General features: G+C 29.6%; 1 protein-coding gene across 1 annotated transcript; it reads right to left on the reverse strand.

Moving 5' to 3' along the window:
• Nucleotides 1–2044: 2044 nt before the first annotated feature.
• LOC106762784 (uncharacterized protein At1g04910) lies at nucleotides 2045–5564 on the reverse strand. The gene is made up of 6 exons (XM_014646847.2): nucleotides 4519–5564; nucleotides 4125–4290; nucleotides 3663–3752; nucleotides 3234–3517; nucleotides 2900–3158; nucleotides 2045–2656 (listed from the first exon to the last, which is right to left on the reverse strand). Exons 1-6 carry the CDS (start codon nucleotides 5199–5201, stop codon nucleotides 2426–2428), a joined length of 1713 nt encoding a protein of 570 aa, XP_014502333.1. The 5' UTR covers nucleotides 5202–5564; the 3' UTR covers nucleotides 2045–2425.
• Between the last annotated feature and the right edge of the window lie 7095 nt (nucleotides 5565–12659).

The raw sequence follows: 12659 nt of genomic DNA on the forward strand, positions 1-12659 counted from the left end.
TATATATATATATATATATATATATATATATATATATATATATATATATATAAGGATCCTATGATTTCTTATTTATTAAAGGAATGTCATCTGCAGAGAATGTGTTTGGGAATCCCATATTAGAGAAAAGATGAATTTACATATAATTTATATGTTGTACTGGCACATTTGCCATACCAAACTTTGAAAGATGAACGAGATATAATAATTATGTGAAATCATACAAAGCTCTACTAGAACTTCGACAACAATTGCATGTAAATTCTCTGATTGGTTAATGCAGGTTTTGTTCTGAAAATCAAAGCAGTGAGTAGAGCTCATATTGAAGTTGAATAGTAGCAGGTAGATGCAGCAAAAACTAAAAGGGGGCCGGTCAGAATAATTTTAGAAGGTACCATTATTACACTTGGCAGGTCCCTTGGTTTTAAACTTTTCAGGTACAGCTGATGCTGCTGGATAACATTGACAAGAAGAAAACACCAAACTAGAGTAGGTCCTGCTGTTGTTTGACTTCTTTATTAGCCAGCCAAGAACATTTCAAGCCATTCTCATACCCTGGTTCATGGAAACATGCTTACAAACAGTGTCTGAATGTTACTCCACCAATAACATGATGTGTTTCTGTTCCAAATTGCACTCAAACCAGAAGCTTTGGATCAAATGTATTTTTTGAAACAATTTTAAACCCAGTCAATTTCATGCTAAATTCCTGCCAAGTTCATTTTAAGGAAAGGAGGATCTCTTTCATGATTCAGGAATCTACACGTCAAAAGTAGCAATCATGTGTATACATCAAATGTTGAAAAAATTACACCTCATGTTCAACTCTTTATTTAATAGATATTAAATAAGACTTTAACTTTAATGCAAAGAGTTTTATACTATTGATTCATTATAATTTACTTTTAATATAAGTCTTTTTTGCATTTGTTGATTACAACAAGTTACATTAAAAGTCATATCAAGTATAGTTTTCTAATTTGTTGACAGTGCAAGATATTACCACAACAGCACATACCTATTACTCTTATTTACAAGCAGTTANTGTAATTTTGTCTATTGGTAAGAGATTAGATATAACTTTTTATANGGTTTTTAAATTCTTTATTATGCACATTAATAGTTATACTGTGTATGAAGTTTTTGTTTGGATATTAGTGTGAAAGAAAAACGGGACCAAAATTTAAATTTGACCATGCAAATGCAATATTATTCACAGAAGAAGGAATACGTGAGCAGAAAGAGTAGAATGTCTGATGCAATTGGATGATTTTGAAATAAGATGTTAGACAATAAGAGTCACTATACCCTGAAACAAACATCAAACCTCAACAAGAGTAATGCCAAAACAAACACATAATGCCAACCTTACAATAATGTTATGTTCTGGCAATGCAGTGGTCCTACGTAACTAACTTCTTTTGCTCATTTACAGACTTGCANCTGCTTTAGTCTAAACTTTGGAAAACAACTTTTCAGAATATAGTTTTCTTTCAAATTTGTTCATACAAGACCATTTTTCTTGATAAAAACAAACCATAAACTTAACTCATGCCAATAATTTGCAGAACTTCAGTCTTCTTAAACATGGTCTTGAGGTTCTTTGACCAATAATTAAGCAAGAGAATAACTAATTAAAAGTCATTTTGAATTTAACTTTTAAGATATTATGATAAATATCCAACAAACTTACCGTGCATGCCAATTTTTAGTTTTTAGCTGAATAACAGTGAAAAATTTTAAATTTCAGTGGACAAAATGCTTGCTAAAACAAAACTGTTTTTGTTTAAAAAAGTACATGCTTGTTGATGGAAAAGTAGTTTAGTAACTTCAACATCACTTTAAAAGCATTCCAATGAAAAACATAAATTAAAGCTTTATGAAAACTACATGAATATTTTCAAAGATTTTCTTCTTTTCTGGTATTGGAATACCAATCAAATCACATGTTCTGTTTCTTCTAGTTCTTAACTTGTCTTACTTTCGCAGTGGTGAATTACATGGTAGCAAGGTTTGCACAAGGTGATCTTGATGATCAGACAAGAATCCAAAAACTAATGATAATATATATATACAAAAATATCAACAAGTCTTCACATTGTGATAAGAATTACACAGCTAAAGAGAACCTATCAAATATCCTATACAATCTCAGTATAAAAAATCAAAGAATGATCTTCTGTAGTATTTTATTTTGAATCTATCATTTGAATAACGATGGAAATGGTACACCTTCCAGTAGAGAGGAGTGGTTGAAATGATGTGTAGTAGAAACTGGGTGCCCAAACTCTCATGGTTACCCTGAAAAGAAAAGCACTTGAAGTGTTCCAAAGGGTCAAAATTGTACATACTATTGAAAGTAGCACTTTCTTCCTTGCTAAATAGCCTTAGCCTTCATGCCACAAACTTTGGTACTACTTTTAGATCAGGAATTAGCATGTGAGTCATTGCACATGCACTCAGGAATAGGATACTTTGTAACATCCCTTCCAGCTTTGATAGTCCTAAGTTCTGGCTGCCCCAATGAGTCCTGATGCAACTCCTTGATGATTCTGTTGAACTCTTCTTCAGAGATGGAAGAATTATGAAAGTAAGGGAGCATGTGTCTCTTGTTTGGAGTTATATATTTCTTGTGCCCAGCAAATGCTCTGTGACCCTGAAAGTGAAACCCCATTTTGAGTATTTTGATTTCTATTGCATATTTTAGTTTCCTGTTTTCACAAACAGATATAAAACTACTACCAAGTTGGTTTCACTTTATTCTCCTAGATTTGAATAGGAAATGGTAAAAGTAGTAAAATGTTGTTTTCACCATTTCCTATCTTCCAAACCAAAAGTGAAAATAACTTAACATTTGTGAATAGAAGAAGAATCACTAACAACAACATAACAGGCAAACCTGAATTGCATGGCCCATATTTCCTCCATGAGATGGCATGAAAACATCACTCTTCTCAGAGACTATGTAATCTATGGCAGCCATTATGGATGCCTTATTTGCAAAGGGTTGTAGTTCTCCTGGCAAGGCAAGATCTTCCTTGCTATAAAAATGAGGAAACTCTTGGATCAATGGAAGCAAGGCTTCTTTTCCACCCAAAGGTTGTCCTCCAGCCCAATAAATTCTAGTATTCTTTGGAGCTCCTAGACCCTTCAAAAGCCTATAAATTGAACCAAAACATCTATCAGAACATGCTGAAAAACAACCAAGTAACCAAAAGTGCTGTTGTATTCACCTGGTAACCTCCACAGCATTCAAAGGGCACAGACCAGCCATCTTCCTTTCATGGTAAGTCATGTTTGATCTTGCAGTCAATAGCTCTGGCCGTTCTATCCTCTCATTGTTAACAATCTCATCTAGTTCCTCACTCAAACCAGGTAGGCATCCAGTTCTCACCCACACATCCTTTTCCATTCTTAGATGAAGAGCAAGGTAAGGTCCCTTGCTCTTCATTCTCTCTGCAATCCTGTCCCCAAGTTCCTGAACCGGTTGAGCAAACCTCAGTGCATTGAAAGCAACCTGAAACACAAGATCAGAACTAACTTTCACAATCTGCAACCAGCTCTTATACAAGCCAATTTCTAAAGGGTGATTTTACCTGGTTTCTTGTTTTTGTTTCCCATTTAAAATATATAGAAAGCAAGAGAATTTGAATTCTAAATACCTTGCATCTAAGCTTTTGAAGATCAGAAGAAAGATCCTTGGAAAGCCTTGAATCCAAACCACGTAAGAGCAAAACACCTTCTCTGTTGAACTGCGCAAGACTACAGTCAGGAAAGTGTCTTTTTTTGCAAACAACAATGAAAACACTCACTTTCATATTAATGTAGATGGCATGCATAAAATGACCCCCATATGAACTATCATATTAATGTACCAGCAAAATTTGGAGAAGAACCCCATTAAGAATTACAGAAAAACCAATGAACAGAACACCTGAAGAAAACAGAAGATAAGAGAACGTCTTCAACCTTTTTGGTTTTTGGTCTTCAAAACACTTTTTGTGGAAAGAATTTTCAAAAGTTTATAGATTTTAGATGAGAAATTGATTGTTGAGTACTGTAAAACTGTTTTGGAAAACCGTTTTAAAAACAAAAAGGGCGAAGAGAATCAAACAGGCCCTTACTCTTCTGAGGTATCTTGAACGGATCCAGCTGGGAGTGACATGAAGGGGAGGACTTCCCTCCACTGGTTTTGTCATTAGGTGCGTTGATGGCAATGCTGAAACCACTCGCACATCATTGGCAAGAACTCTCTTGAAGTGTTCCAAATCAAATATATCACCAAACTCACTGCAATCAAACCATACAAATGGAAAACATCACAAATAAGGAAAAAACATCAAAGTCTCGCCACACTATCTTATAACAAACACAAATAAGGAAAGAAATATAATTAACACTAGTTAATCAAGTGGATCAGAATAAGAACGTAAAGTATTTATTAAGCCTAAACATAACTAGATATCTTGTCCAACAATAAGCTAAACCCATATGGCTTTGGACAAGAATAAAATGTACCTTTCATCACCCCAAATGACATTGACTTGCAATATAGGAACAACCAAAGAAGCTCCAAGAATCCTTGCAATGACAACTGCATCAACAATTTGATTTCTTTGCTGATTCAAGCCCCCAGAAACAACCACCATGAGGTACTTTCTCCTATCCTTTAGAACCCCATCGGTTGCTCTTCTGTAATCCCGGCTGAAACTAAGGCAAGGTTTGTATCCCAACCCATCTGGCTGCTTCCAGAACTCACTTTTCTCAACACCTCCATCACCTTCCAGCTTGTCCAATCCCTGTGCTCTAAGCTCCACATGGGAAACCAAAGCCTTTGTCAACAAAACCTCATCTTTTATGTTATTGTGTCTCGCAACACCAAGATTTGACTTTGGATATGGGGTTGAGATCATGTTCTGAGGCAGGGTTGTGGCACATGGGAGGGGAGAAAATGGGATGTTAAGGGTGAGGCCAAACTTGAGCATGCCAATGAAACCAAAGAGAAAGAGAGTGAAAAACCACAGTCTTGGCCTCCTGAAGATGCTGTTTGTGAAGAAGAAAAAGAACCTGTTGGTGCTCCTTGATGTCTTCTTGGGAGAGTCAAGAAGAGATTGCAGAGAAGAAGAAGATATAGAATTGATGATCTGAGAAGGAACTGATATGTAGGACAACTTCTTGGCATTGTTTTTTGACTTAGCCATTGAAAAGAGATGAGCTTTTCACAGAGTGATTAAGAGAGGGAGAGAGAGAGAGAGAGAGTTATGACTTTTCCTTTATTGTTTTTTGTTCTGAACTTCACTTCCTTCATAAGAAGAAGAAGAAGGACATAATGAGAGATAATGAAGTTTGGTTTGTTATAAAGAGCCTCAATCAAGTTTTCATTCAAAAGTCTTCACTTTGTAGAGAGAGAAGTGAAGAGAGAGAAGAGGGTCGGCGGGAAGGAGAAGTTGGATCAAAGTTTCAACGCCTAATCAAAGGAATGAAAACTGAGGTTTGAGGATTTGGACAAGTTCGGTTTAGTTCTGGTGGAAACAGTTTTTAAAGTGGAATTTTTGGTTTAAAGTGTTGGCATTTGGCATTCATTATAAAGACACAATCCTTCTCAAAACTCAACTTTTGATGGATATGGGAACTATATCCCATGTTTGTTAGAGATTGACCCTTAAGCCCCCATTCATTATTGCATTCATGTCTGCTGCTAATCATAATCAAAATATATTTCTCATGTTCTCTCTTTCATCCCATGCTTTTTTCAGGGTTCTAATATTCAACAACAGCTAAATCCATACCTATTTAATTCTAATGTCAAGGCATAGAGGTGTCAATGTCACACAAAATTCATGGATTGCTTTGCCAAAAGTTTTAGAAATCAAACACTTTATTACCTCAAATTTTCTATTTAATGATGTGCCCAATTAGTAGAGTTTTGCATTATCTTTTTTACATTTTGGTTAAAATGTATTTTAATTTAAAAAAAAATTACTTTGTTTAACTTTTGTTGATACTTATAGTGTGTAAAATTATATCAAGCATAAATTTTTTAGTTTTTTGTTCCATTTGCTGATCACTAAAATTCAACTCTATAATATATAGAGTTTGACAAAAGTTCAATATCATTCTCAAATCTTTGGTCAAGGGTTATTTGACCCGCAAAATATGGCAATTCTTAAACTGAATGTAGACGCATCATCCTAACCCACCACATTCACACAATGCATGTCACAAACCCTAAAACATTCCAATGCTCGAAGCTTCTCACACTTAAAATTACCATAAAAACATGTTTGAACATTTAAATAAATCCAACTTTAAGCAGAAATTAACTGGCTTGTAGCATATTACTATACAGAAATATCAAGCATGTTATGTTTCAATTAATATTATAACTCCATTGCTTTAAACACACTTAAACCTAGTATGTTTATGGAAAATATATATGATAAGCATATTTATAACTTTTTAAAACTTCTTTCTTGTTTATTCTTTCAATTACTTTTAATTAAGATATTGGATAGATATTAAGTCTTATTTTTTTTATTATTATTATTTAAATATCTCTCACTCTCACAATTTCACTAACAAACTTTTCTTCAACTCATAGATGGAAGAAAAAAATAGATACCCCAATTATGATTCTACTAGTCCTGCAAATAATGTAATTATGTAATTTTAGCATTTCAATTTTTTCAATTAAAACTTTCATACTTATTTTTAGTAGATCTTACATACCCCATTAGTTTTTATAATCTCTTACCACGTTTTTCTCTCCAATTACAAACTCATTAGAACTAAATTCAACCTCACACATATTTATAATTTTATATTTATATATTTCTACATCAAAATTGTTTTTTTTATGCTTAAATTGAATTAGTGAATATAATAAGAAAAACGTTATGAGAACATAATTTATTTCACTTAACATTAAAACAAATAAACCATTACATCTTGGATGAAAAATAAATTAAAAACTGTTGAGAATATTTACTCAATATATTTTTTTATTTAAATTAGTTTTTAGGAAATATTTCAATTTTAAAATTATCTTTCATTTTTAGAAATTAGTTATTATTTAATAATAAGATTGAGATATTATACATATTGTATATTTGAGTTATATTATATTTGACATTATGCCACGCAGCAATGACAGTGTGAGGTGACACTGACAGTGCCACGTGTCACTGTCAAATCACGTGTCATTGCGTTTGTTTTAATTTGGTCCCTGTATTTTTATTTTGTTCCAATTTGGTCCTTGTATTTTTATTTTGTCTCAATTTAGTCCTAATTTTTTTAAAAAATTTAAAAAATTTGTTTCTTCCCAAATAAAATACGGTATGTACATTTTCCAAATTTTTCTTTAAATTTGTTTTTGTTAAGCAAATTATTAGTAATGATTTTCAAATCGAAATATTTAACTCTAAAAACTTTTTATGAATTGTTGAGGAAGTATTGAGACTATACTTGTGTAGATTACCTTCACAAAAATATTTATTATTGAGATGTTAACTTTTATAGGTTACTCATTCATATTATTTAGGTTAAATGATTTCTTTACTACTATATAAATAAAAATGTGTCATATGTTAGTTTGTAATTTTTTTATTTTTCTAATAAAAAAAATTAATTTGTATAAATTTCTTTGTAAAGATTTATATACAAATAAATTTTGTTTGAACTTGGAGAGAAAAAAAATTGTTTAGTTTTTAAAAAAAATAGGACTAAATTAAGACAAAATAAGAATATAGGGATCAAATTGAGCCAAATTAAAAATATAGGGACCAAATTGAGACAAATCTAATGACACGTGGTCTGATAGTGACACGTGACACTATCAGTGTCACCTCACATTGTCATTGCCACGTGGCTCAATGTCAACTTGACACATGGCAATTTTTTAAAAAAAATTAAAAAAAATTAAAAATTAAAATAAAAATAATTAAAAATATATTTAAAAAATTCAAAAAAATCACGAGTTGACACGTGTTACCTTTTTAACGGTGTTAGTACGGAACTAACGACAGTGACCTAATTGCTTCAAATTTTCAAAAATAGGAACCCAATTGAGAAAAAGAAAAAATGAGGGACCTAATTGAAAAATATCACCGAAAATAGGGACTATCAGAATGATTAAACCTAAATTGGGACATGTGAAGAATGTATGCAAATTTCAAGATCTTCAAGAAGATATCAAGATTGCATAATCAAAGGATGAACCACTCTTTGCAACATTATGAGTTACAACCAACACATCTAAAAAAGATTGAATTATAAATAGTGATTGTACAAAGCATGAGGAGCTCAACAAATCTTAAGCGTCTCTCAAACCTTAGAGAAAAGTTACAAGGTCTCCTTTTGTGATAAAAGATATAACAATCTATAAGTATTCAAAGTTTATACGAAAGACAAAAATTTATTTTGGATTTGATGAAGAAGGAATTGAAAACACAAAAGAAGATCAAAATCAAAAGAAGATAATATCTTTTGAAGAATTTTGATGTTAAGTAAAGAGAGTAGATAAAGATCCTCGTTCTAACATTCAAATATTACTATCATAAAATTCACCACAAAAGAGATGATTCTGATAAAAGGAGAATTACAATAAATAATGTGAAATTGAAAGAAAATGAAGAGAAAAACAAAAATTATAAGAAAAAAAAAAGAGAAGATCAAACACCAAGATAATCAAATTTAAAGATTTAAAATTCAAATAAACAAATATTAAACCAGCAAAAAGATTGTTAAAAATATTTACTTTAGTATATATTTTTATTTAAATTAGCTTTTAGAAAATATTTTAATTTTAAAAATATCTTTCAATTTTAAAAATTAGTTATTATAAATATTTTATATTTAATATTATGTTACATTTTATTCCATATAAAGGATACATGAATAAAATATAAAAAGTCCGTCCACTAAAATTTCTAACAAAACTTACAAAGCTACGTAACATTTCAAAAGTTCACTCTAAAATTATTTATAATTGATTTTTGTTGTTAGACAAATAATTGCTCTTTTTTCTGCTAACATTTAGATCGTTTTTATAAAATAACATTTTTTAAATCATATTTTTTTGAAAGTCACACTCTTTTGAGTCTATCATGGAAAAGCGTAGTTTTAATTAATACCACTTGTGGGTTCTTCTAAAAAAATATTGTGAATTTTGATATTAATAAATTATGAATAAATCCATATTATAAATCTTGACTTTATCTTCAACTTAACATTTTAAAAATAATATATTTATGAATATTTGTATTTGTATATTATTATATTTAATGCAATTTTTTAATTAATCTTAAATTCCTAAGGCAAAGGAATCCATGTTTTGCAATAATGGTATGAATATTTAATCGCATCCCTTGCAAACATGTGAGGAACACTTATTCAAAATGACATAAACTATAACATCATTATAAATAGTATTATTACAATTCTACGCATTATATATTTGCAAAACCTTATTAATCCAATTAAAATTGAAAAAATAATAAATTAAGCTTACGAACCAAACCTACAATTAAACGTTAAAAAAATAATCAATTTTGAATATTGAAATTTATCTTTTTAGTGAAGGATGGAAAAGTAATTTTAAGAAAATAATATATATTACATGAAGAAAGCTAATGAAAAGAAGAAAATGATGGAAGATTGAGACAGAAACATATATCTCATATCCTCCTAATTCTTGAAGATAAAAACTATATATATATATATATATATATATATATATATATTATATAATCAATATAACTCCACTATTCTTAAAATTAATTTTTGTTATTTTTTATAAGAGAGTATAGTTTCTAGGGATATTCTGTTCTGCTTTGCCAGATGGATTATGTATCAAACCAGCAACAATACATTCTCAATTTGGATAAGAGAATAAAGAAAAATAATCATTCAATAGGTTATATATTATTATTATTATTATATTTTTTTGTCTTTTTTGTTTGTAAAAGTTATTGAATAAAACATCTGTAAAATAATTCTCTTAATGAATGATGATGATGGGACCTTGTGAGCTGGACACTCATATTCACACGTCTTCTACTTACGAACATGAAGATAATCATTATTTTAATTATATTATTAGTTAGTTATTTTTTAAAATATTTATAAAATCGAAAAATAAACACTTCATGTCAATAACATAATTATAAAAATATAACAATTTGTTATTGTTTTTTTTATATTTCAAAGAAAATGCCAGCTGGAGTGTGATAAAACCTTGCTGTCAAATAGTGCCACGTGGTGGACAGCGACGCGTCCAGCATTCTGCATGGGATTTCAGTCTCACCTTCTGCGGGTTTCGTGCTGCTTTTGCTTACTACGATGTGTGCAGTAACAGAGGATAAAAACTTTCGGAAACTGCATTCAAAAAACAACACCAAAACTATATTAATATGTACCCATCTAACAACATGTCTACTTTAAAAACTAAAAAAAGTAGTACCACTCAGATTTGGAAGAGTTTTTCATAAAAAATTATAATAGAAAAATAATTTCTTTTAACATTTATTTTCAACCTACTATAGTTTATAAGAATTTAATTCCTTTTACCTCTTCTTAGACTTTTCTAAAAAAATCAACTAGTTTATATTAAAATAAGAGAAATAATTTTAAAGTAAAATTAATTTAAAAATAAGATTTAGATAAATTATACGAACAAATTTTCTTGATTAAGTTATGAAAAAAATGTTTTTATTTTTCTTTTCGTGTTTTTCTTGTTTGCATGCTATAAATATTAGTTATTTAAAATCCAACATCTTCGAACTGTAATTAAATTCCTTGTTATTATCATTTTGAATTTTATACAGCCAACATAGATGCCCAATTCAAATTACAACACATTTAAAGATTCAAAAAATATCCTCTACAATACCAATCATACAACATTCTCAATTTTATCATGCAATTTAAGTAAACAATTTATAATCCTAATTCTAATTCCGCCAATTCTTATTCACGCAACTCAACCATACAATTATACAGGTAAAATACCATACAACTATCAATCACATGAAAACTGCGCAATTAGCTTCCATTATCTGAGAGACACACTAAATTGATCAAAAACCCTTATGAATAATACAAACACGATCAAAACATATCATCAGGTTCATTGATCAACAGAGACTAATAAAAAAACTCAGACATTGAACCAAAAGGAATCACGTACAAAGAAAGAACGAAAAAACTAACTTACTTTATTGAGTAAATTGATAGGATAAAAGCAAATTACATGTTATAAAAATCATCTTAACGATCTTCGATCTTTAAATAGATGAACGAACGATAAAAAAACTTAGAAAGAAAGAAGAAAATTATAAAAAAAAAGTTTTAAAGAAATAATGTGTTTTAAAATATTAAAACTTATTTATAAAAACTCTATTTATACTTTAAAATTTTAATATTAAAACAATAGAGTGTTATTAGCTTAAACCTACTTTCACTTCAAAAACACACTCTTCTATGCACTTATAAATTATATTTTCAATACTAAACATAATCCAGATGTGATGTTAACCTTTTAATTCTTTTTTATGGAAACTAAACCTTAAAGAGGTTAAATCAAACCATGTATAACTATAAACTAAATAAATAATTTCCTTTACATAATTTTTTATATATTAAGAAATGTATCGTACTCATACACAATATACAATCAATTTCTTTATTTATAAAAATTGAATAAAAATTGACAACATCCATTAAATCAATTAAGCTAAATTTTGTCAAAAATACAATATCAATAAATTGTGGCATCGTATTACACTAAATTAAAAGAAAAAAGAAAAAAAAAGGTTAATTGACATTGAAGTTACTTATGAGAGAAGTGAGGAAGTAGAAAAGGATATAAGTGGGGTTATGAAAATGATAAGAATGATGAATGGATGATTATGAAGTGAAGAAGAGAAATTAAGAGCCAATGAAAGAGGGGCACACTACATTCCAATCTTTGTTGCTTCTTCGTTGCTCAGAAGTGGAAACATCATAATGGCAACATTGATAAAGACCTTTCTGTTTTTTTCTCTCTTAATCTCATTTTCTCGTATACTGTCCCTAACATATTTTCACTTCAATTTGTACAAAGTTTGGCCATTCTCATTTTCGTGTGGGTTTGGTTTCTCATCACCAATTTCTTGGTTCTTGTTTTCAAGTCAAAATTTTCATCAATTCTAGATAAGAACTTTCCCTAAACAGGGTATCCACCATCTTTGCATTTCATATATGTTGACTTCACCATTAATGTTATCATTTTGAAGATAGTTTTTAAATCAAGGAATGTAATCTTATTTTATAACATATTTTTTACACTATTACATTAACTTATATATAAATATATATTTTCTTTTTTATTAACTTATATATAAATATATATTTTCTTTTTTATTTTGTAACATATTTTTTGCACTATTATATTAGCCATGACGCCCTAAAATTTAGGAATGGGTAAATCGAACATAATTGTACTGCACTGCTAAAAACTAAACTATAAAACAATTCAGACAAACTGAACTGAACTGTTTTTTTATCAAACTGAACTGAACTATACTAAATTGTACTAAATTACAGTATGAACTTAACTGAACTATTAACTGAATTGTAAACTACACTAACTGAACTATCAACGGAACTGTAAACTACACTAA

The sequence above is a fragment of the Vigna radiata genome, chromosome 5 (genome assembly GCF_000741045.1).
Source record: "Vigna radiata var. radiata cultivar VC1973A chromosome 5, Vradiata_ver6, whole genome shotgun sequence".
NCBI classification, from domain to species: Eukaryota; Viridiplantae; Streptophyta; class Magnoliopsida; order Fabales; family Fabaceae; genus Vigna; species Vigna radiata.

Coding starts and splice junctions, on each gene's coding strand:
- LOC106762784 (XM_014646847.2), bottom strand. CDS start 5,201: ATGGCTAAGTCAAAAAACAATGCCAAGAAGTTGTCCTACATATCAGTT. Junction 3,753..4,124: donor GTTCAAGATACCTCAGAAGA/GTAAGGGCCTGT, acceptor AGTCTTGCGCAG/TTCAACAGAGAAGGTGTTTT. Junction 2,657..2,899: donor ATATGGGCCATGCAATTCAG/GTTTGCCTGTTA, acceptor TTTCACTTTCAG/GGTCACAGAGCATTTGCTGG.